The sequence below is a fragment of the Muscardinus avellanarius genome (assembly GCF_963383645.1).
Source record: "Muscardinus avellanarius genome assembly, chromosome: 10".
NCBI classification, from domain to species: Eukaryota; Metazoa; Chordata; class Mammalia; order Rodentia; family Gliridae; genus Muscardinus; species Muscardinus avellanarius.
The window spans coordinates 11622161-11647857 of NC_137796.1; the positions used below are offsets into that span (position 1 = coordinate 11622161).

Consider the following 25697-nt stretch of genomic DNA (forward strand, 5'->3'; position numbering starts at 1 on the left):
TAGGATGCCTCTGGGTTACATTCCCAGTACAGAAAGAAAGAAAGAAAGAAAGAAAGAAAGAAAGAAAGAAAGAAAGAAAGAAAGAAAGAAAGAAAGAAGGGAAAGAAATATGCCAGATTTTTAAACAGAGACAATGTAGAGCAGCACATTGGACACATAGGAGCTCATCACTCAGACTTAACAAACACCAGCTTTAGGCCGATGGCAACGGTACCTACAACAGGCCACCTACTGCTGAGGCCTCGCACTGGCCAGGGTGTTGAGCAAGAATAGTGCCCAATACCAGTACTTGGGAGGCTGAGACAGGAGGATTGCAGGTCCAAAGACAGACTCAGCAACCTAGTGAGACCTGTTTCAAAGCAAACAAAAGGGTTTTGGGATATAGCTCAGAGAATGCCCTTGGATTTAATCCCCAGTACCATAAAAATAAATAATTGATTAATTAATTTTAGGGTTAGAGATATAGCTTGGTCATAGAAAATTCATGAAGCCCTGAGTTTGATCCCCAGCACCACAAAAAAATAATAATCTGTTAAAAAAAAAAAAAAGTTTCGTGCCAGATGCTTGCCTGTAATCCCAGTACTTGGGAAGCTGAGACAGGAGGCTCACAGATTCAAGGCCAGCCTCAGCAACTTAGCAAAACTATCAGTAACCTCACAAGAGTGTTTCAAAACAAAACAAAAAACTTAAAAGGGATGGGGATGTAGCTCAAAGGTAGAATACTTCTGTGTTCAATTCTAATACCAAAAATAAATAAGTTTTAGAGAACAAGAAAGAGACAGCCTTCTCCGTCCTCTGGACCGTTTTGCATTTTAGCGTGGAACACAGCATTCCTTCAGTCGGCCCACAGCCAGAACGGCTGCCATTCTGGGGAAAAGCTGGTCATAATGGTAGAGACATGCTGACCCCGGCTCCTGGTGGATCGCTCAGCTCTTGGACCCAGACCACGTCGGCTCTGTGCATTAGGTTCAGTAAGCATCCTTCCTGACGAAAGTCCTTTTCCTTTCAGGAAGTTAGTGTGATGAGTTGGCAGAGAAGAACTCTGGTAAGTTCAGAAACTTGGCAGGTCCAAAGCGTGCTCACAGCCAGACACTAACCACACATTGGGGTGTGCTTTACCTCACAGCAGCAGGTGGGCTATGTGCCCACTTGCCAAATAAGTAATAAAATTCAAAGTAAATACCATCTGGGCAATTTGCTAAATACACAGGATGAATGTCCCTCTTAAACACACACACACATACACACACACACACAATATATATATATATATATATATATATATATATATATATATATATATATATATATATATGGGCAGTATTGAGATCAAATTACTAGGCAAATGCTCTACCTCAGACCAATAAACTTTTTTAACAAATGGAAAAGATTCCTGTATTTTAAACTGAGCAATGCCAGAAACCCCTCAGGAGTGATTTGTGTAGGGGAAGGGGTGCTCACAACATGCCCTTCTCAGTTCCAGAGTTGTCTCTACTAACAGACCGTCTTCTGGGAAGATGACACTCAGAACATAGCTGCTGCTTGTCCTGAGTTCATACGCACGTTTTGTTTTGTTGTTACTAGGAATGGAACCCAGGGGTAGTCTACCTCTGAACTACATCTCCATCCTTATTTTTTATTTTTTATTCTTTATTATAAACAGGGTCTCACTAAGTTGCAGAGGGCTAAGTAGCTGAGGCTAGCTGTGAACCTGTGATGCTCCTGTCTTAGCCTCCCAAGTACTAGGATTATAAGTGTATGCCACCGCATCTGGCTTCCTTTTGTATTTTGAAACAGGGTCTCACTAGGTTGCTAAAAGTCTCTCTACTTGCTGAGGCTGTCCTTGAACCTGTGATTCTATCTCAGCCTCCCAAGTACTAGGCATGCACCACCATGCCCAGCTCATAGGTACATTTTTAAATTATTTATTTATTTATTGGTACTAGGGATGGAACCCAGGGGCCTCCAGCCTCCAACCTACATTCCCAGACTCCCAGACTATTTTATACTTGATTTGGAAACAGGATCTCACTACATTGCTGAGAGCCTCACTAAGTAGCTAAGGCTGGCTTTGAACCTTTGTGATCCTCCTGTCTCAGCCTCCCAAGTACTGGGGTTACAAGCATGTGCCACCACACCCGGCTCACACAGGTACACTTTAATGTTATGACTGTGTCTGTAGTTTTTCTTTCCCTTATAATTTTTAAATTTGATTTAAATAATTTTGTGCATATATTTCATGTAGTCATTTCTGCCTCAAGGCCTGGGTGCAGTGGCTTATTTTATGGAGTTCATCAGCACCAAGCATGAGCTCACTGTCTGGGGAAACAAGGCTGCTGTGGAGAAACGGCCCGCCCTGGCAGCCAGCGCCTCAGACAGGACACACTTGGCCCCGTCGGCTCAAGCGGCTGTGGCTGCTGCAGAGCTGCCTCCGCTGACCCTGACCACACTTTTGGCTTCGAAGGCAAATGTTCCGAGCAAGCCTCAGCCAAGGTTTTCCAGTTTCTAAAATCTAGTTCTTTTCCTGGCTAGCTGAGTGGCTCAGGGTAGTGTCGTCTGTTCAAGTGCCTGCCCTCCTTAGGTGGCATGGGCCCGAGCTGCTCCCATGGGAGGTCCCCGAAACCTGGAAGTGGCTCCGCGGTGCTCAGCTCACACTGGTGTTCTGCCGCTCCTGCCGTAGAAACCAAGCCAGCTCCCTGAAGGAACAGCTGCCTACAGAAAGAGCCAGGAGGCAGATATCCTGGAGAACACATGTGCATTTTGCAGAAGTTGAGTTCTTTATTTCTATCTCATATTGAGAAATCAAGAGTTGACCTTCACATTCTGTATATGTGGATCCTTTTAAATATGAAAGCACCTCTACAAGGCTAAGACTCATTTCCTATGAGGCTGTCCACATAGATGCCAAACCAATCTTAAGGAGTGCCTGTGGTCCAAAAGTAAGGAAAATTCCACAAAGAGACACTTTAGGGCTGCGGACAGTGCTTTAAATTCAGCTTTTATTCCTTCAAACTGGGCGCCCAGAGGCTGGCATGCAGCTGAGTGGTGGGCAGCTTGCCTGGCACATGTGCAGCCTGGGCCTGCCCCCAGCGGGAAGGGGCAACACAAACGGACGGACAGAGGAATGGGCAGCCATTGCCTGGTGTGGGAGGCGGCAAGGGACAGTGGAAAGAGGCTGGATGGACTGAAACATTCTGTGTTCAATTGCAGTGCTGGGTACTGAGTGTGAATGTTTTTGTTTTTGCGGTACTGGGGATGGAACCCAGGGACATTCTGCCTTCAGGCTACACCCCCAGCCCTATTTCGTATTCTTTATTTTGAAACATGGTCTCACTGAGTTGCAAAGGGCCTAAGTAGCTGAGGCTGTCCACGAACTACAATCTTCCTATCTCAGGCTCCCAAATGCTGGGATTACAAGTGTGCACCACCACACCTGGCATAAATATTTTTCATTAAGAGCTACACTTTTTGGCCGGGTGTGGTGGCGCATGCTTGGAATCCCCACGCTTGGGAGGCAGAGACAGGAGGATCGTGCAGGTTCGAAGCCAGCCTTGCTGGCTTAAGAGACCCTGTTTCCAAATTAAATAAATAAATATAGGTCTGGGAGTGTAGCCCAGAGGTAGTAGGGTTTCCAGAAACCTCAGTACCACCGAAAAAAAAAGAAGAGGTGTGTGTGTGTGTGTGTGTGTGTGTGTGTGTGTGTGTGTGTGTGTGTGGTGCTGGGGATTGAACTCCTAGGCATGCTACCTCTGAGCTACACCCCCAACCCTATTTATTTTTTATTCTTTACTTTGAAACAAGGTCTCACTAAGTTGCAGAGGACCTCACTAAGTAGCTGAGGCTGGCCATGAACCTTTGACTCTCTTGTCTAAGCCTCCCAAGTACTGTAATTACAAGCATGCGCCACCGCGCCCGGCAGGTCTACACTTTTTGTATATATAACTATACCTTAATTTAAAATGTTTTTGAAAAAGTTCTTATTACTTGGTCCAGTAAAATAAATGTTGATCTGGATATTGAAATAAGTGTGTTCTAGTATCGACTCTACCACCAACCTTTATTGTGGATATGGGGAGGATAATATTTAATCTCTAACTTCTGACTGCTCCTCTGTTAAAAAAAAAAAGCTAGGCATGGTGGCGCACACCTGTAATCCCAGTACTTAGAGGCTGAGACAGGAGGATTGCAGGTTCAAGGACAGCCTTGACAACATAGCAAAACTCTCAGCAACATATCAAGAGCCTGTTTCAAACTAAAAAATCAAATAGGGCTAGCGGTTGGAGGTGTGGCTCAAGAGGTAGAACGGCCCTGGATTCAAGACCAAGTACCACACACACACAACAAAGGAATACCAGCATTAGGATTCTTGGTTGCCTTTTTTACTTTAAGACAGTCTCACTAAGTTGCCCAGGCTGGCCTTGAACTTGCCATCCTCCTGCCTCCACCTCTCTAGGAGTTGGAATTAAAGGTGTCCCCCAGCTGCTCATAAAATCTCTTAATTGGATATACAATGCAAAGAGAAATGTCCAGGAAACTGCCCCTTGACACTGTTACATTTGCATGGGCTCAGTCATACTGGTGACAAGGGACAGATGGAAACACTTTTGTCTTCATCCGGTAACCTGGGCTCTGATTTGGATAAGGACGTTTTGCCAGAAGGTTTAGGAGTCACTTCTAAAACTAAGCCAGTTTGGCCCATATCCATTATGTTATTTATTTTTACTGGTGCATTGTAATCATACATCACATTGGAATACATGACTTGAGAGGATATACAAGCACACATTATCCAGTTAAACCTCATCCACTCCCCATCCCATTCCCTCCCTCTCCCTCAATCCCATGCTTGACTGGTGATTATCTTTGGTACATTTGTTTACATACCTCATGAGTTTTTAAAAGGTTCCATCCTCCGTCATCCCTTCCCCTCTGATTGGTCACCTTAATTGCTTCTCTATAGGGCCCTTTCTACAACTCGACCTCCTCCTATTACCCCTTTCTTCCTAGTTTTTGGTAATTAGGGGAAACATCTGGTTTTTATTTTCTGTGATATTTCTCTGTGCATGACGCATTGCAAGTTCCGATCCCACTCTTGACGGCCCCAGTAGTGGCCTGACCACCCGGAGGACTCTGATCCCGACCTCGCTGGCTCCAGCACCGGCCTTGCCTCATGGGAGGCCCTGATCCTGTTGGCCCTGCTTTTTAGAGTCCAAATGTAGCAGCGTCTCTGTGGGAAAAAGGCAGAGGCAGGAAATTGCTCCAAGTGGAAACTCAGCTGCCAAATGTTGTCTCAAGCACTCGTATCCTGGACTTGGGCTCCCTTCCCAAAGGGACGAGCTCACAATGGAAACAGTGATGGCCATTTGCTCAGGCAGCCAAGAGAAAGAAGAGCGCATTGAAACCCGCTGTGTCTCCACGGGAGGCGACAGTGGCCCCTTGGTGAAACCAGGCTGACCCCAGCATCTGTCTTCAGTCCAACAAAAGACCTTTGTGGAACCTTGCAGGAAGTCTCCTGCAAGATACTGTGGGCAGCCCAGCTTACCCAACAATAGGAGCATGCGCAGTCTAGCCTGCCCGTTTGCTCTGAAGTAGATTTTGTTAGGTGAGAAAAGAGCTCTTGTTAGCATAAGTTCTAGGACCCTGTCCCCACAAAAATATATATCCCTGTTACCCATGATGTCAACTTTCCATTTTTATTTTTGCTTCTTGTGGACAGACTGTTTTGACTTGTGGACGCCTTTCCAGCTGGAATTCTCATGCTGTGCTTCTGCTTCTCGGCTTATCCAGTGTCACTGAATGTCCTGGTAGCATGTCAGCACCTGCTGGGCTGAAGACTCGTAGCTGGAAGGAGGCGCTGGGGCAGGGACGGCAGCAGGAGCTAGGCCAGCTCCCTCACTGCTCCCTCGCCTTGCCCAGCGTTGCCCGGTCACACAGGGTGAGAGCAGCAGTGATCTGCATGTGTGTCCTCCCAGATTTCGTGTGTTGAAACCCCAACTCCCCGTGTAAAGGTATGAGGAGGTCCTTTCATTAGGAAGGCGGAGCCCTCAGGAATGGAGTCAGTGTTCTTACAAAAGAAACCCCAGGAAGACCCCGGGCTTTCCTCCTTTGAGAACACAGAAGATGGTCATCAGTGACCCAGGAGTTGGGCCCTCACCACACCCCAAATCACTGACACCTTCACTTGGACCTCGGAGCTATGAGAAATAAATCTGGGGTTTACAAGCTGCCCCGGCTTGTGATGTTTCTTAATATCAGCGCAGACAGATGGGTCAGCAGGGGTTAGTATTTTGCTTGCATATCTTTGGGGAAATGCTGTTCTAAAGAAACAATGCTGTTTAAAACTGCAGTGCAAAAGCCGCAAGGCCAGATACTTGCAGGAGTAGGAAACGAAGCAAGTGGCCAGGTGCAGTGGCAGTGTGTGGGATCCCAGTGCTTGATGACTGAGACAGGAGAGAGACCTTGTTTCAAAATCTTCAAAGCCCTGGTAGTGTAGGACAGAGAACACAAAGCCCCTGGTTCAATCTCCAGTACAAAGTAAACACAAAAAACAGGTACAGTGGTACGTGCCTGTCAAAAGAAGAAATAGGAGCCGGGTGTGGGCGCACGCTTGTAACCCAGTGCTGGGGAGGCCAAGACAGGAAGATCGCAGGTTCAAAGCTATCCTCAGCAACTTAGACCCTGTTTCCAAATAAAAAATAAAAATGAGTCTGGGGATGTGGCCCGGAAGTAAAAGGCCCCTGGGTTCCATCCCCAGTACCACAAAAAAAAATTTAAAAAGAAGAAAATAGGAGTTTTATATCTACTTCTGTGGGCTGTGTATATAAACACATGCCATCACTTCTGCCCATTTGATCTGGCAGAACAAGGACAGGCTTTGGTGTCAGACTTGAGTTTGAAACGTGGCTGTCCGGGGTTGTACTGCAGTCTTGTGTAGGCAGATACCTTCTCAGTGTGCGATGAAAGGAGCATGACAGCGTTGGGATGAGAACAGCTGCCCGCCACTGTGGCCAGCACATACGCCGGCTCGGTCGCCTCTTCTGCTAGCAGTGTCTTTCCCATTTACTAGTCCCGACTTCCAGAGCTGCTGCTAGTAGATGCGAGACTGCTGTGGGGAAGCCTATTAGAGTTTGCAGAGCCTCCTGCTCACACCAGGCTGTGCACATTAGCTGCATGTACCGCTGCATCCCACATCTGGAAGCAACAGCCTGTCTCCAGGGGCTGAGGAGAGCTGGGAGCAGAGCTGTGGCTCACAGGAATATATATAGATCCTCCTACCTCGCTCTGTGGCTTTGCCACTTCAGTGTCAGCCACCGGGATTTTTTTCTCCCTAAGAAATAGATGGAAAAGGAGAATCAGGTGTGTGTGTGTGTGTGTGTGTGTGTGTGTGTGTGTGTGTGTGTGTGTGTGTGTGTGTTCCAAGCAAGCATAACTGTCTCTGTGTGTTACTGGTGAGCTAAGACCCAAACCCTTTGTTATTTTTTATTTTGAAATAGCGTCTGACTACGTTGTTTTTTTTTTGTGTGTGTGGTGGTACTGGGCTCCGGGCTATACTCCCAGACCTACTTTATATTTTATTTGGAAACAGGGTCTTTTACACCAGCAAGGCTGGCTTCAAACCTGCACGATCCTCCTGTCTCCACCTCCCAAGGGCAGGGATTACAAGCGTGTGCACCACCACGCCCTGCAAAGGTACACTTTTAACAACTTTCTGTGGCCAGGTGTGGTGCTGCACACTTGCATTCCCAGTACTTGGGAGGCTGAAATAGAAGAGTTACAAATTTAAAGCTAGTCACAGTAATTTAGCAAGGTCCCTCATTAACTTGGACTGTTTTCCTGTTTTCTTTTTTTTTTTTTTTTTTTTTTTGGTGGTACTGGGGTTCCTGGAAGCCCTTCTACCTCCGGGCTACACTCCCAGACCTATTTTTACATTTTTATTTGGAAACAGGGTCTCCTAAGCCAGCGCGTGGAGCTGGCTTCGAACCTGCACGATCCTCCTGTCTCTGCCTCCCAAGTGCAGGGATTACAAGCGTGCGCCACCACGCCCGGCATTAACTTGGACTGTTTTCAAAATTTTTTTCAGTACTGGTGATTGAACTCAGGGGCATTCTACCTCTGAGCTACCCCCACCCCCCCCCTTTTTTTTTTCTTCAGTACTGGGGATGGAACCCAGGGGCATTCTACCTTTGAGCTACACTCCCAGCCCTATTTTTTATTCTTTATTTTGAAATAGGGTCTCATTGAGTTGCAAAGGGCCTAAGTAGCTAAGGCTGGCCACAAACTGTGACCCTCTGGTTTCAGCCTCCCAAATGCTGGGATTACAAGCATGCACCACCACCACACCCAGCTTTATTGTTTATTTTGAAACAAGGTCTCACTAAATTACAGAGGGCCTCAGTAGCTGAGGCTGGCTGTGAACCTGCAATCCTCCTATCTCAGCCTCCCAAGTACTGGGATTACAAGCATATGCCACCATACCTGGCTCTGGCTTCGAAGTATTTTAAAAAGGGACAGGGGAAGCTGGGGTTGTACTCAGAAATGAAAATGTCTGAGTCCAATCCCCAGAACCATCAAAAAACTAAAAAATAAAAAAGCTTCTAGGCAGGCATGGTGGCACACATGCTTGTAATCCCAGTACTTACAGACTACACCAACCTGAGGCTCTCCACAACTTAACTGAGACCCTGTTTTGAAATAAAGAATAAAAATAGGAGCCGGGCATCGTGGCGCACATTTGCAATCCCAGCATTTGGGAGGCTAAGACAGGAAGATCCAGATTTGTGGCCAGCCTCAGCTACTTAATGAGGCCCTTTGCAACTCAGTGAGACTCTGAGACTTTTTTTTTTTTTTTTTTTTTTTTTTGGTGGTACTGGGGTGGAACCCAGAGGCTTTCTACCTCCAGGCTATACTCCCAGACCTATTTTCTATTTTATTTGGAAACAGGGTCTCACTAAGTTGCTGAGAGCCTCACTAAGTAGCTGAGGCTGGCTTCGAACCTGTGTGATCCTCCTGTCTCAGCCTCCCAAGCGCGGGGATTACAAGCGTACGCCACCACGCCCAGCCTGAGACTCTGTTTTAAAATAAAGAATAAAAAATAGGGCTGGGGTGTATGTAGCTCAGAGGTAGAATGACCCTGGGTTCCATCCCCAGTACTGCAAAAAAAAAAATAGGGTTGGAGATATAGCTTGGAAGTAAAATGTCCCTGGGTTCAAGCCTGGTACCACACAAAAAAATAAATAAGGCCTGCCCTGTGTTCTCGGTATGGCCTCAGTGGGTTTCAGGCACAGCTACAAAATTAAGATGTGTTAGTGCTTGTTAAGTGGGCTCCCAGTTCCAGGTAAGCCCTCGCTGACTCTCCTGGACCCCATCATGGTGCCCTTTGTGTTCTGCTCCCCAGTGTAAGGGGACGTCTTCCTGCTCCTTGGGGGCAATGCAGAGGCCCGGAGCCACCCTGGGGGAGGGGCCCCCTGCAGGAGAGTGGTCAGCTCAGATTGAGGGCTCAGCGAGCAAAAGGAAACAGTGGCGCGGGTGGGACCGTTGTGAAAGACAGGAATTAGAAGTAGAGACCCTGTGTAAAGGCTGGAGGTGCCTGAAGAGGTTGGGCACTGCCAAGGCACTGGGGTCCCTAGGATTTTGTATCGTGCAGAGGAGAACGGTTTCATCCTAGACCCAGCACTTCAGGGATCTGGGGGAAAGGGGCATGGAACGGAGGCTGCGTGGACTGAGGCTGGCCCCGAGTGCGCGAGGGAGTTGCTGCTTTGTGCTGCTGGGACAGAGTACCTGAGCGAGACAGCTCAGAGGAGAGGCTGGCTCATCCGGCCAGGCTTCAGCGGGTGACAGCGGTGCTGCGATGGCCTCCAGGGCTGGCCGTGCTGGGCGAGTGCTCGGCATGCCCCAGCCCCGGGACTTGGACGTGATACACCATAGCTGCATAGCGTGGGCTCTCTACTACATAATTCTAGGCAGCGCTGCTCACAACATAATCTTTATCAATAGCACTGTGCAACGTAGATGGTGGCCTCGAGTAGAGGGTGACGATTTTTTTTTTTTTTTTTTTGGCTACTGGGTTCTCTTACTGATTCTCAGAGTTCTTTATTCTAGATTTTTTGGGGGGTGAAGAGTACTGGGGACTGAGCCCAGGGGTATATCCTACCTCTGAGTTACACCTCTGGCCCTTTTTATTTTGAAATAGGGTTCTTAGCCAGGCTTGGTGGCCCACACTTGTAATCCTAGTACTTGAGGCTGAGACAGGAGGACCACAGGTGCAAAGCCAGCCCCAGCAACTTAGGCCCTCCACAGCTTAGACCGTGTTTCCAAATAAGAAATAAAAACCAGGCTGGGGTATACTTGGAAGTAGAATGCCTCTGGGTTCAATCCAGAGTGCCTTGCCCAAAAAAAGGGCGGGGTATAGCTCAGAGATAGAGGTCCACTACCAAAAAAGAGAAAAAAAACATAGCTTTTCTCCATTATTTTTAGGAATTTTCTATCTGTTGATAAATGATATCTATAATTTTTTGATTATACTGATTTTGGCAATCAAATGTCTCAAAATGAATTTGTGATTATTCCCTTTTCCTAATCTCTGCCAGTTTAGGACAGGAGTTTGTTACATAGTTTAATCAAATACATTCTTGTGCTAGCCAGGCATGATGGCGCACGTCTAATCCCAGTACTGGGAGGCTGAGACAGGAAGATCACAGGTTCAAAGCTAGCCTTAGTCATTTAAAGAGGCTTTCAGCAACCTAGTGAGATTCTGTTTCCAAACAAGAAATAAAATCAGGCTGGGGTTGTAGCTTGGAGGTAAAACACTTCTGGGTTCAATCTCTAGTACCAGAAATGCAGATTCATCTCTAAAATGAAGTCTCACTAGACTTCCGGACGTGGTGATGCACAACTACAGTCTCGGTACTCTTCATTTATTTTTGTGTGGTACTGATGATTGACTCCGGGAGCATTCTACCTCCGAGCTACATCGCCAGCCCTATTTTATTTTTTACTTGGAAATGGCCTAAGTAGCTGAGGCTAGCCATGAAACTACGATCCTTCTGTCTCAGCCTCTCAAATACTGGGACTACAAGCATGAGCCACCACACCCAGCTTTTTTATTTTTTGCAGTACTGGGAATGGAAACCTAGAGGCATTGTACCTTCAAGCTACACCCCCAGTCCTCTGTTTTTTATTTATTTTGAAACAGGGTTTCACTGAGTTGCAAAGGGCCTAAGTAACCGAGGATGGCTGCGAACTCAATCCTCCTGTCTCAGCCTCCTGAATGCTGGGATTACAAGCATGTGGCACCATGCCTGGCTATTTTTTTAAAAAACAGGATCTTGATGAGCTGCTGAGGGACCTCAATAAGTTGCTGAGGCTGGCCTTGAACCTGCGATCCTCCTGTCTCAGCCTCCCAAGTTCTGGGATTACAGGACTGTGCCACAGGTCAGAAAAAGAGGGCTGGGAGCAAGACTTTACAGTGTGTATCTTTATATAGTCCTGAAGCCGGTATGAAACTTGTGAATATAGTAACCATTCTAAAAAGTTCCCCTTAATGATACCACCTATCACTTTCACCCAGGCTGTGCTCCCATGGCCGGTCCTCGTAAGCCCTTCTCCTGGCCTGGCAACCATAGGGGCCACTTCTCTGACCCACTAAAATGAAGAGAAATGAGCCAGGCGTGGTGGCACACGCTGTAATCCCAGCATTTGGGAGGCTGAGACAGGAGGATCGCGGTTCGGAAACAGCCTCAGCTACTTAGTAAGGCTCTTTGCAACTCAGGGAGACCCTGTTTCAAAAAATATAAAGGATAAAGCCGGGTGTGGTGGCGCACGCTTGTAATCCCCGCGCTTGGGAGGCAGAGACAGGAGGATCGTGCAGGTTCGAAGCCAGCCGCGCTGGCTTAAGAGACCCTGTTTCCAAATAAAAAGATATAAAATAGCCCTGGGAGTGTAGCCCAGAGGTAGAAGGGCTTCCAGGAACCCCAGTACCACCAAAATAAAAAAATAAATATATAAAGGATAAAAAATAGGGCTGGGGGTGTAACTCAGAAGTAGAATGCCCCTGGGTTCCATCCTCAGCACCACAAATAATAAAAAGTAAATAAAATGAAGTGAAATAAAGGCCATGATCACATTGTGATGCCTTTACAACAGGAAGTTTTATTTACCTTAATAGTTTCAGAAAGAAGAATAGATTAGCTCAGTCCAACATGATTGGCAGTTGGCAAAGATCTAATGAAGCAAGTGTTCTGATTGCTAAGGATTTAATTTGATGCTTTTAATACTTAGCCATCTAACACTCCGAACATAATCCAGAATAAATGTATTCTCTCCTTCCCCTCACTGCAATACCACACCTACCTCACGTATTTATGGAAATCTCTTCATTAAATATAATCCCCGAGGAACACGTCCCTGGAGACAGAGCCAGGACAGTGCACAAAAAGAAAAACTCAAATAAAACTCTGTATGATAATTTACTAGTCTAAGGAAACAAAACCTTCCAATATATTAAGAAATAAATCCAGTTACAAATGCACTATGGGCCTATTGAGAAGAGAGGTCTGGTATAACTGAAAACGGCCGGCTATTTACAAGATACACAAGCAGAGGGGTGCGCCTAGCCCAGCACTGTCCTCAGAAGCCAAAAGTGTTCTCGCCGCTGTAGGCCACATACAAGAATCCATCTTCATCTTTTTCCTTCTCGTAGAGCTGTCCCATGGTTAGGCTTGAAAGAGAAAAACAAAAACATAAGTGAGAATGGAGTCCAGGTGCCAGGAGGAAAGAGACAGCCCAAAGATGAGGGCCTGGTCTTTGGTGGGAGATCGGAAAGATGATTCTGGTATCAGTACTTGCTGTGGCCTACCATCTATTTTGTGAAAGGGAAACAGAGCAATAAAAAAAAATTTAGGCAGCTGGGCACAGTGGCACACACCTGTAATCCCAGTACTTGTGAAGCTGAGACAGGAGGATCACAGGTTCAAGGACAGCCTCAGAAATTTAGTGCTACTGTCTCAAAATAAAAAAGGCTAAGGGACGCCAGGCATAGTGGCACACGCTTGTAATCTACTTTGGGAGGCTGAGACAGGAGGATCACACAGATTCGAAGGCAACATCATCTACTTAATGAGACCCTAATTTTAAAAAAGTCTCCAAATAAAATATTAAAAGATTATGTCTGATAGTGTAGCCCAGAGGTAGAAAGCCTCTGAGTTCCATCCCCAGTACCACCAAAAAGAAAAAAAGAAAAAAAGGCTGGGGGCACATCTTAAAGGCAGAACACTCCTAAGTTCAAAAGAGAGTATATGAATATGAGAGCTGTGCTCTCCTCTCCTCTGGAATAGTGTATTTGAAAACTCAAAGCCCTGTAACCCTAGACACCTACATCAGCTTCATCAGAGAGAAGTTACTCACGTGTCATGCCAAAAGCTCCCATTGTATCTGGGATCCAGAAGAGCCTGCCCAAGCTTCCAAAGAACCCTCCAGAAATAGATTCCTTAAACTAAACATGTGTGGGTGGGAAAGCTGGCTTCCCTCAGCCACAAGACAGACTGCAGTGGAGACCTAATCTAGTTCCCTGCCATGAAACACGTTGTCCCGGCTCCAGAGAGAGACTAGTAACACCTGCAACCCATACAAGCTCCGACCACGTGACTGTACTAGCGGAGACAGCAGGAGGCGTAAACATGAGTGTGCCCACGAGTGCTGTGCTTAGCCAGAACCAGCAGTAAGATGCTACTCTGAGAGCTTACTCGAGACAGCCAACGGCACTGCCTGGACAGGTCATGAGAGATTTAAATACAGGACACAGTCAGGTGTGGTGGCACATGCCTGTAATTCCAGTACTTGAGAGGCTGAGACAGGAGGATCACTGGTTCGAGGACAGCCTTAGCAACGTAGCATGACTGTTTCAAAACAAAATATAAAAAGGACTTGGGGCCAGGCGTGGTGGCGCACGTTTGTAATCCCCACACTTGGGAGGTGGAGACAGGAGGATCGCACAGGTTTGAAGTCAGACCCTGTTTCCAAATAAAAAGATATAAAATAGGTCTGGGAGTGTAGCCTGGAGGTAAAAGGGCTTCCAGGAACCCCAGTACCACAAAAAAAAAAGGGACTTGGGGTGTATCTCAGAGGTCGAATGCCCTTAAGCTCAATACCCATTACACACTTACTTACAGACACACACACACACTCCAGTGTGGTGGCACAAGCTTGTAATCTCTACTTGGGAGGCTGAGACAGGAGGACCGCAATTCTTGGCCAGCCTCAGCTACTTAGGCCCTCCGCAACTTAGACCCTGTTTCAAAATAAATAAAAAATAGGGCAGGGGGTATAACTCAGGTAGAATGCCCCTGGGTTCCATCCCCAGTAATGCAAAAAAATAAAAATAAAAATACAGGACCCAGGCTCTATCCAGGGCTTCAGCCCGGTATGGCAGTGCTGGTGCCACCCTGCCGCTTTGCTGCTTGGGCTGACTGGAGCCAGCACGTACACAGGGACACCACCACATTTGTAAAAGGGAGTTTCTTCCTTTCCAATTCTTTCTGCCCTGTTTGCAAGTTCTGGATGGCCCTGTGGGCAGGTCATTAAGTAACAATGTAGAGGTGGATGAGCACGACTATGAATGAAATGGCCTGTCCCAGCATCTCATGCAATAAAACAGGGCCCTGTGAGGATCTCTGAACCTGGGACTTGAAGTCAGAATGCCCCGCAACAGCGCCGTTCAGTTCCTGCTGCGATAAAGCCGTCCATATTACCGCTGTCCGACACAGTAGCCCACAGCTACATCAGCAACTGAAACGTGGCTTGCCTGAATTGGGGTTTGCCATGTCAAACAAGATTTCAAAGACTTAGTCTGAAGATGAAGTAAAATATCTCAACTTGACTACATGGTGAAATGATAAAACTTAGACGACAGGTTAAATAAATTAAAATCCTGCTGTCTCAGCCTCCCAAGTACTGAGATTACAAGTGTGCGCCACCATGCCCAGCTTGCTTTTAATATTTTAATGTACTATTGGAAAATTTAAAAAATGATACGTGAAGCTGTATGCCATTTCCACCAACAGCACTGCCCTAGAACATGGAGGCCTCGGGGTTGAGAAAGGAGCCCTGGGCACAGGGTCCCTGCAGCGCCTGGGTTCAGCCTGGGCGGCACAAGGGCTTGCTGGCGGCTTGAAAAGCATCTCAATGCCCAGGCCTCATCCAGGCCTATTAAATCAGCATCACTGGAGGTATATCCAAGGTTCTAGAGGGATTTTCAAAAGCCTAAGATAGAGTTGGTGTGGTGGTACACCTTATAATCCCAGTGCTTGCGAGGCTGAGACAGGAAGATCACAGACTCAAGGCAAGCCTCAGCTACTTAGTGAAGCACTCTACAACTTACTGAGACCCTGTTTCAAAATAAAGAATAAAGCCAGGAATGCTTATAATCCAGTACTTGGAAGGCTTAGACAGGAGGAGAGCAGGTTCTCAGCCAGCCTCAGTAACTTAGCGCCCTCCACAACTTAGTGAAACTGTTTCAATATAAAGAATAAAAGTGGGGCTGGGGGTATAATAAGAGGTAGGATGCCTCCGGATTCAATCCCCAGCACTGAAAAAAAAAAAAAAAAAAAAACAGGGCTGTGGATATAGCTCAGAGGTAGAATGCCCTGGGTTCCAGCCCCAGTAACACTTCACACACAAACACACAAAAAAGCCTATGTCAGCCAAGTGTGGTGGCGTTATGCTTGTAATGTCAGTACTTGGGAGGCTGAGACAGGAGGATTACAGGTTCACAGCCAGCCTCATTAAGACCCTCTTTCAAAATAAGGAATAAGCCGGGCGTGGTGGTGCATGCTTGTAATCTCCGCGCTTGGGAGGCTGAGACGGGAGGATCGCACATGTTCAAAGCCAGCCTCAGCTACTTACTTAGTGAGGCTCTCAACAACTTAGTGAGACCCTGTTTCCAAATAAAAGTATAAAATAGGTCTGGAAGTACAGCCCAGAGGTAGAAAAGCCCCTGGGTTCTACCCCTACTACCACCAAAAAAAAAAAAAAAAAAAAGGAATAAAAAAATGGGGCTGGAGATGTAGCTCGGTAATAGAATGTCCCTGGGTTCAAGCTCCAGTGCAATAAATACAGAAAAAGGGCCTGGAGTATATCCTAGAAGTAGACTGTACCTGGTTTCAATCCCCAATACAAAAAAAAAGGGGGGGGGCTGGGGATGTAGCTAAATGGTAGAGCACCCCTAGGCTCAATTCTCCTCCCCCCTCCAAAAAGAAAAATAATCATTTGAAAAGATGCCTGTCCTTCGGGGGGGTGTGGGAGATGCTCATTTTCCAAGCCCATCTGGCTAGGAAGCAGAGTAACAAGCCGGGACGTGGGTGAAAAGCCAGCAACGAGCGGAAGGGCTTCAACATGCACCGAGCGGGACTCTCACCTCAGGCCGGGACTGCCCAGAGAGAGTCTACTTTTCTGAGACTCCTCCGAATGGGGCTAGTAGCAGAACACACTTCTCCCAATAAGTAAAAAGCTCTGGGGCAACACGTCTAAACCCCACTGCTAAAACAAAGTCAAGAAGCCTGCGAACACCAGTGGCCTGCCCCAGACACTGCTGCTCGCGGTGAACCATGACCACTGGACCGCTCCTGTGTAAGGCAGGCTCTGAGACTCTCCTTGGACAGTAGAGGCCGTAACTGTGTGGCTTTTGTTCCTTCTGCCTGTAGGGGCCACTGTCTTTGAGGTAAAACTCAGGCTTATCAATGTTCAAGCAGTGCCCTAGCAGCTAGAGAAGCCGATAAAAATCCTAATGGAACAGCACGATGTGCCGAGAACTATTCTAAGTACATGTATCAACTCATGATCCTCAGTCTTATAAAGTAGGTACTATCACAGCCAGTTCAAATATAACAAAACTAAGGCCCAGAGAAGTCAAGTAGTTCACCCCAGGTCACAAAACTAGGAACACTATCTACACCAACCTCTGCTGCCTCCAAAGTAAATACGCAGGGAGATCTGCTCTAATGCCTAGTGTCCTACACCCTAGAGATCTTCTAGAACACTCCTCTCACACACACATTTGCCCCTCACCTGGACACCCCGGTCTGCTGAGGCCAAGCTGAGCCACACACTGAGTAGCAAGGTCTCCTTCAGATGCTGTAAGGTGAGAACGAATGGCTGTGCCGTGATGCAGACCCAAGACTGTTCTTTTCTGTTGTGCAGAACTGTGTGGAAGCTTACTTGACAGCAGCCCTCTGTCCTTATAGAGGCACAAGGAACTGACAGTACTTAACACTCAACACCTGCCTACCTGATTACGAGGCTTGTCTGAGTGCCACAAGACAAGAATGGCACATCTGCACTGAGTAATGATTTGAAAAGAGCACTTGTGGGATCGGACCACGCAAGCGCCACGTTGGAATAACTTGGCCTAAGGCCAAAAGGAGCTGGGACACAAATAGAATTATATATATATATATATATATATATATATATATATATATATAATTTTTTTTTAAGTCCCATTAAGCTGAGCATGGTAAAGCATGCCTATAATCCCAGTACTTGAAAAACTGAGAAAGGAGGATCACAGGCTTGAGAACAGCCTCAGCAACTTAGATCCTCAGCAACTTAGCAAAACTGTTTCAAAAATAAAAAATAGCCGGGCGTGGTGGCACACGCTTGTAATCCCAGTACTCGAGAGGCTGAGAGGAGGATCACAGGTTCACAGCCAGCTTCAGCTACTTGGGGAGGCCCTCTGCAATGTAGTGAGACCATTTCAAAAGAATAGCCAGGCGTGGTGGCGCACGTTTGTAATCCCAGCGCTTGGGAGGCTGAGACAGGAGGATCACACAGGTTCGAAGCCAGCCTCAGCTACTTAGTGAGGCTCTCAGCAACTTAGTGAGACCCTGTTTCCAAATAAAAAATAGATCTGGGATGTAGCCTGGAGGTAGAAGGCTCCTGAGTTACGTCCCCAGTACCACACACACAAAAAAAGAACACATAAATTAAAATAATAACAGCGTCTGTGCAGGACACATTCCCCAGACCTGCGAGAATGAGCTTTCCTCTCAGAGTTCAGAGGCCTGAGCCAGAGACGGATGGCTGCGCAGGCCACCACTGGAATGATCCTGAAGCACCAGGACAGCGCTGACACACCTGTCCAGCTGCGCTGCCTGGCTAGCCAGCTGCAGGGCAACTTGGAAGCAGCTCCAACTCCATGCTTCCTGCCCAGGTTAGTGGAGAAGGCTGCAGTGGGCAGACTACTTAAGCCAGTCTCCTAATACTTAAGCACCTAATGATGCGGCACAGAGTCTACACACTCATCTGAGGCTGCTGACCCAATGTTTTGTTTTTTCTGGTAATGGCGACTGAACCCAGAGGTGTTCTACCTCTGCTACACTCCCAGGTCTATTTTATTTTTTATATTGAAACGGTCATCCAGGCATGCTGGTGCACACACTAATCCTAGTACTCAGGAGACTGAGACAGGAGGATCACAGCTTCAAGGACAGCCTCAGCAATTTAGCAAGGCCCTCCATAATTTAGTGAGACCCTGTTTTAAAAAAATAAAAAATGGGGATGTGTATGTAGCTCAGAAGTAGAATGCTCCTGGATTCAATACCCAGTGCCACACACACACAAAGAGAAACAGGGTATCACCAAGTTGTTGAGGTCCTCACTAAGTTGCTAAGGCTAGCCTAGAACCTGTGGTCCTCCTGTCAGCCTCCCAAGTAGGAGTACAAGCATGGGCCACCATGCCCAGTTCTTCCAAACTCTTGAGTCTGATGAGAAAAGACGATGGCAGGCGCAAGCCAATCTAAGGTGAGACAGGACCCTAAAGTACTGAGTGAAATGAACCTAACTGCTCCCCAAAACCTTGCTCCACGCTCCTCCGTTCAAGGTCACACAGATCCAATGCAAACCCACCTCTCCAATGGAGGAACAGAATCAATTTTTAAAGGCAGCTGTCAGCAGGACCCACATCCAAGAATGACCATTCTACTGAGGGCAAACATCAAGAGCCCATGAGCGAGGGGAGCCCCCAGTCCCTGTGGAGCCTGCTCCCGGAGCCAAGGCAGGGCGCTCGGGCTGTGCCCAGTCTACCTCACGGCAGGACTGAGGAGCGCACCTGGCCGCCGTCTGCGTGGCGCTCACGTGCTTCCACTGGACCCAGACTTGTCTGTGAGCAGAGGAGAGGCCCACCACTGTGGAGCCGGGAAGGGCGCTCACCAGTGAGAGCTAATAGAGCCCCAAAGACTCGCAAGATTCTAAGAGAGAACGAAGAAATGCTGGCTGTTCCTTTCTATTGGATTTTTCTGATATAACTTTATTCCACTCCTTGTTTTTGAAGGAATATTCACTCAGTAATGACCAAATATGCTAATTTAAGCACATTTATAAATAACGAACGCACATCACAACATCCTTTAGACCTCTTTAAGACTGAGAAGCAATTTAACACTATCTTCTTAAACAACATTAGTTTCTCCATGTCAAATTAGAACATTTTGGAGAAGATTTATTTAATAATACATTCCTGTTTCAATTTTTGTGTGTGTGTGGTACTGGGAATGGAACCTCCCAGCTACACCCCCAGCCGTATTTTCTTTATTCTTTCATTTGAAACAGGGTCACACTTAGTTGCAAGGCAGCCTCACTAAGTAGCTGAGGCTGTCCACTAACTGCGATCCTCCCATCTCAGTGCTGGGATTACAAGCATGCGCCACCATGCCTGGCTTTCCTGTTTCCATTTTAAACAGTGGATTTAAAAGATTTTTTTTTTTTTTTTCAGGTCTGGGGATGGAACCCAGGGGCATTCGACCTCCGAGCTATACCCCCTGCCATATTTTTTATTATTTTGAAACAGGGTCTCACTGAGTTGCAGAGGCTGTCTGCGAACTGTAGCTCCTCCGGTCTCAGCCTTGTGAATGCTGGGATTACAGGCATGTGCCACCATGCCCGGCTTAAAAGATTCTTGTCTGCGTTCTAAACAAAGACCAAAGACCACTGCCAGGTGTGGGGCCCTCTAAGGCCAGGCCTGGGAAACTTGTACACTGATAAGTCTTTTTCAGTTCTGCCTGCACCACGGCACATGGTTCCCTTTTCTGCTTTGCCCTGATTCTGGATGCAGGCACCTGAGCACAGAATTTAACTTTCCAATGCTAAGAAGAAATGGCAGTTGAGATTCCCCATTTTTTTAGAGAACTCCGAAAATTTCCCCACTTTTTAGGAACTCAAAGAATTAAGGAAATAAAACTCTCAGGGACTTGCCCCTGTCTCCATTTCAGGCCACTCTCCAAGGCCACCGCCTGTGCTCAGCCTCCTACACAAGCGCTCCCTGGGCAGGCCTACAGACCAGGGGAGGGGAAGCTGCGTAGCCTGCGCTCAGCCTTCTCTGCTGACTTCCCCAGCAGCCGAGCTCGCTCGGGAAGGCTTGGAGGCCGCAGGCTTCCCTAAGGACGCTGCCGAGAGCTGAAGGAGAGGTGCGGAGGTGCCCGGGGAGCAGATGGTGACTGAGTCACAGGTCAGCTTCAGGATGGAGACCCCGTGACAGGCACTCCTATTTGTTCTGCTGTGGGTGATTACATCTGCATAAAGCCTAGTGGTGCCACACGCCTCTTTGTTTATAAACAAATTTTATCATCACGAAACCCCAAAATGAACAAGTAGTTACATTTAGTGTAGGACAAGAAGTCATTAATTGGGACCCAAAGTGCCAAGGGCCTGGACCAGAGGGACCCTGACTCTCTACCTTCCAAAGAGTCGGGATTTGAGTTTCTGGTCACTTTGTCCAAAAATCCTGACTTGGATCCCACTAAGGGTGGGTTCTCCGCAGGCTGAAAAGGCAGAAGGCCCTAAGGCAGCGTCTGCACCCTAAGAATTGCTTCCCATTTCTTTTTTTTTTTTTTTTTGGTGGTACTGGGGTTCCTGGAAGCCCTTCTACCTCCGGGCTACACTCCCAGACCTATTTTTTACATTTTCATTTTGGAAACAGGGTCTCCTAAACCAGCGCGCGCGGCTGGCTTCAAACCTGCGCGATCCTCCTGTCTCTGCCTCCCAAGCGCGGGGATTACAAGCGTGCGCCACCACGCCCGCCCGGCACGCTTCCCGTTTCTAATCCGCTTCACCGCTTCACCTCGGGCGTGATAGGGAGGGGCAGCTGGTGAGGCCTATGACATTTTAACTGCTGGGCTACCGTGGTTCCATCAGAGAAAACACTGAAGCCTGCCTCATCCTTCAAGTACAGGGGTCCATGCCACAGGTCCCAGTCACCGACTCCTCCCACTAGGCCACCTCCACCTCCAGGAAGGAGGAAGCAGTTGCCAAGGCTCTGCAGAATGTTTACCTCCCCACCGCATTAAGGGCAGCTGGGAGTGACCTCAGATGCCCGGGCTTCCTCCCTGGTTAAGAGGGCACCCTGCGACACACGGCCCAGAGCCTGCGAAGGCGGCTGGAGAGCCCAACAAGATCCCTGTCGAGAATACCGCCACAGCTCCCGGAGCTCCATCGGGAGCAGACCACGGCTCCTCGGGACGGACAGTGGCCTGAGGGAAGAAGTCCCCACTTCTCCCCTAACCTGCCTCTACCCAACACCCGGAGGTAGAGGTGGGAGACTGGCACCAAAAATAGCCAGAGCTTTCCAGCCCAGGAGAAATAAGGTCTGGAATTTGGCTTAGGCCTCTTCTGGGACTTTCAAGGATTTTCAACAGGAACATATTCTGACAAACTGGGCTAATTCCCAAAGCCTATGAAAGCCTTGGCTTTCATAATCTCTTTTTTGTGGTACTGGGGATTAAACTTGGGGGCATTCTACTTCAAACTACACCCCCAGCCCAATTTTATTTTATTATTTTGAAACGAGGTCTCATTACATTGCATAGGGCCCCACAAGGTTCCCGAGGCTGGCCAAAAACCTGGGCTCCTCCTATCTCAAGTACTGAGATTGCAAGGATGCGCCACCATGCCTGATTTATTTTTAGTGTATGACTGATGTATTGCAGTGCTAAGTATTGAACCCAGGGGCTCATGCACAGTGGGCAAGCACTCTACCGCTCAACAACAGTTCCATTCCTTTTGACTTGAGACAGTTGCCACAGCTAGCCTCAAACTTGGGATTCTCCTGCATCAGCCTCCCAAATGGCTGAGATCACAGGGACAAACGAAGCCTTTTGTGCGTGGCAGGGAGGGGTACTGGGGATTGAACTCAGGGGCAATCTACCTCCAGCCCTTTTTTATTTGGAAACAGGGTCTTGCTAAGAGCCTAAGTTGCTGAGGCTGACTTTGAAACTGCAATCCTCCTGTCTCAACTTCCCAAGTACTGGAATTACAAGTGTCCTTCACCACACCCAGCTTTGGTTTTGTTATGTTTTGAAAAGGGATCTTACACCAAGCACGCTTGTAATCCCAGTTTGTAATCACAGCACTTCAGAGGCAGAGGCAGGAGGATTGCACAGGTTCGAAGAGGCTCTCAGCAACTTAGTGAGACCCTGTTTCCAAATAAAGTATGAAATAGATCTGGGAGTATAGCCCAGAGGTAGAAAAACTCCTGGGTTCCACCCCCAGTACCACCAAAAAAAAAAAAAAAATGTTTTCTTTGAAACAGGATCTTACTAAATTGCTGAAGGTCTTGCCATATTGATGAGGCTGGCCTTGAACCTGCAATCCTCCTCAGCCTCCTAAGTACTGAATACTGAGATTACAGGCCTGTGCCACCACACACTGCTAGCCTTAGCTTTAAGAAGTATTACTTTTGGGGGAACACCATGAAACCTAGCTTAGGTTACCATGTGGCCAGGGGTTCACACTGAGGGGAGAGATGGGGATCTGGCTCAGGCCCCCATGTGGCCAGGGGTTCACACTGAGGAGAGAGCCAGAATCTGGCTCAGGCCCCCAAGTGCCCAATGAGTAATGAGAAAGAACTGACCAGGGGCTCACACTGAGCAAGTCCATTTCCTTCCTCCCAAATGTAACTAAAGTGAGTTGTCCCCTGCCTAGATTCAGGCCCAGCTTGAAATCCCAAAGACTGCTCTCAGGCAGCACAAGTTAGACAGACACAGCAAGAGGTATCGAGAAAGGTCTAAGTCTACAAAGAGACCTCAGAGCCCTTTACTGGAAAGCGGCCATCTTGTCAGACTCGAGGACCAGGCAGGTACCAGTTCTCAGGCCAAGAGCTGGCTGAGTTTAGAAAGCAAGCAATGAGGAAATAACTGAAGCTGAGCCTCACCAGGGCCCGGGCTCAGGTGAGAACAACAGGTCTGCATCATGGACCATTAGAAACCCCGTCCAGGCCTTGCTTCTACCTAGAGCTTAAGCCTAAGTAGATCCTCAACTATTTTAAAGGGTTCTTGGGGTTCTGAAGCTGAACTGCATCTTTTAGTCCAAGCTTATTCTATTGTCTTAAGCCAACATTTACTCACACGTATTACAGTCCTTTATTATTTTCCTGGAGCTCCTGGTGTCAGAGAACACAAAATCTAGATTTGCAATCAGGACCCCTGAGACCTCAGAACTCCAAAGTTCTGTGTTCAGCACACACAGATGTCTAGTGCCAGAGCACTCATCTAGTAAACACCTCTCACCTGGACTGTGGGACTGTCTTATCCACAAACAGGAAGATTGCCTTTTCAGAAGGAAGCTGGATCCTTTTCCTGATGATCCACATGAACTGAGCCACAGTGATGTCCGATGGGACCAAGTACTTCCGTTTGTCAATGTCAACAATCTGAGAACCCGAGACTTTTTCCACAATCACCTGGGGAAGTAACGAGAGGTCAGAACTGGATTTCCTAGAGTGAGGCCCGAGTCTCACATGTCAGGGAAATGAACAGTGTGGGAGGGAGGTGGGTGGGAAACTGCACAGCATGAGGAAATATGCCCATAGCTTAATCCGCCACACACTGAATAAGAACTGATAGAAAGAGTTACAGGGAAACCGTAAGTGCTTTTCTGTGGTCAATTATAGCTCTCATCCCTGATCTCAGCATTTGTAAGAGAAACACGGCCACTAAGCTTTTCAGCATTTTATCTTGGCAGATACAAGAATATGTGATGCGGGATTCATCTATAGCCTCTTACTGCAGTGCCCCACAAAGGCTGCACACTACTGGAGAATTAAGATCCCAAAGAACACAGGAAGTAAAAATGGATGGACTCATGGCAATGCCTGGCAATCCCAGCCAGTCCCTTATTTGGCCTGTTGCGTCTCTCTAAACAGGTTTCAAATTTGTCCCTCCAGCTCCCTTTGTTTACAAGCAAAACGCTGCAGTAACAGGCCTTGATGTCCTTTAAAAGTCAATAAGGATGACAGAAACAATCTTCCAAACCATGAAAGAGACACAGGATCAGTATTTGTTATTACAGGAAAAGGGGTTTTGTGCATTGTTTTAGATTTGGGGCAGGGGTGCGGCCAGGCAAGAGGACAGAATAAGGATGAAAGCAGACATTAAGCAAACACGGAGGCTCAAAGTTAAAGATGACTGTCCTGAGACCACACTACCACTCCCAGGACCAAAGTGACAGTCGCCACCGTCCTTCCCCAAAGTAGCAGTGACCTGTTGCCCCGTCCTAGAACACCGCTCCTTACGTAACTGGCCAGGGAGCTCAGAGGCTGCAGACAGCTCACTGGCCTAGATCGCCAGATTCAGCACCGAGGCACCTGAACAGCACCAGCCCCGGCCCCTTCCGCCCTGGCCCGGGTCGGCCCGGCCCGCGCGGGCCCGCACGCGCTGGAGCCGGGGCTGGAACCCCAAGTTGTCAACTGTTGAGTGGCCCAAAGCCTTGTCACGCGGCTAGACGACGGAGGTGACGGCGGGGTGAGGGCGCGGGGGGGGGGGGCGATCACTCACTGGAACCCGGTCAGGATATTTGGCTCGGATCTTCGCGGACTCCACGCATCTGTGTTCTGCGGGATAAACACACGGAGCTGACCGGCCGCCGGCGGTGCTGCCCCGGGCCCGCCGCCTCCGTCCCCCTTCCCCCGCGCCCTGCGCGCGCCCGGGCCCTGGATCGGCGTCCCCGCGGCCGCCGGCCTCGGTCCTGGCCGGGAAGGGCCCGCGAAGGCCGGCGGAGGGGCCGGGGCGGCGCGGGCGCGGAGCCGGCGACCCGAGCCCGGAGTGCGGCGCCCGCCCCGCCCGGCGGCCCAGTGGGGGAGGGGCCGCCCGCCCGCCCGCCCGCGCCCCGCCGCGCCCGCGCCTACCCAGCGAGTGGTCCTCCTTGAACATCCACTTCATGGCGGCGGCGGGGAGGGGACGGAGCCGGCTCTCGGAGCCGCGGAGTTCAGCGAACCGACCACAACAACAACGACGACGGCGGCGGCGGCGGCGGCGGCGACTACACGGCAGGCGGGACTTCCGGCTGCCAGAGCCTAGCAACCGGCGGGGGCGGGGCTTCCGGCGGGAGGGGCGGGGCTGAGGGGGCCCGGCGATTGGCTAAGACGCGGGAGCGAATCCGTGACGTCGCGACAGGTTGGTCCCGGGAACCTGGCGGGCCCCGCGGAGGGTGTCTGGGGACCCGTGACGGGAGCGGGCGTCTCGGGGCCGGTGGGCCGAAGAAGGCGACCGACTCCGAGGGGACTTCGGGCGTCTGCGGAGGGAGTGTGGGCCGCTAGCGACGGGGCATCTGGTGGCGTGGATGGCAGAAGGGAGGCTTCTGGTGCCTGGCGGTGGCAAAGGGGCTGTTTAGGGCATTGGCAGTTTGGGGAGTATTGTTCCCAGGTGGGGAAAGGTTGG

At 48.7% G+C, this 25697-nt stretch overlaps 1 protein-coding gene across 1 annotated transcript; it reads right to left on the reverse strand.

Moving 5' to 3' along the window:
• Window positions 1-12601: 12601 nt before the first annotated feature.
• On the reverse strand, window positions 12602-25199 carry GABARAPL2 (GABA type A receptor associated protein like 2; the record flags this gene model as incomplete). The annotated part of the gene is made up of 4 exons (XM_080702047.1): window positions 12602-12715; window positions 23550-23722; window positions 24816-24871; window positions 25166-25199. The coding sequence occupies 4 exons, from the start codon at window positions 25197-25199 to the stop codon at window positions 12625-12627; spliced, it is 354 nt and encodes a 117-aa protein (XP_080558173.1). The 3' UTR covers window positions 12602-12624.
• Between the last annotated feature and the right edge of the window lie 498 nt (window positions 25200-25697).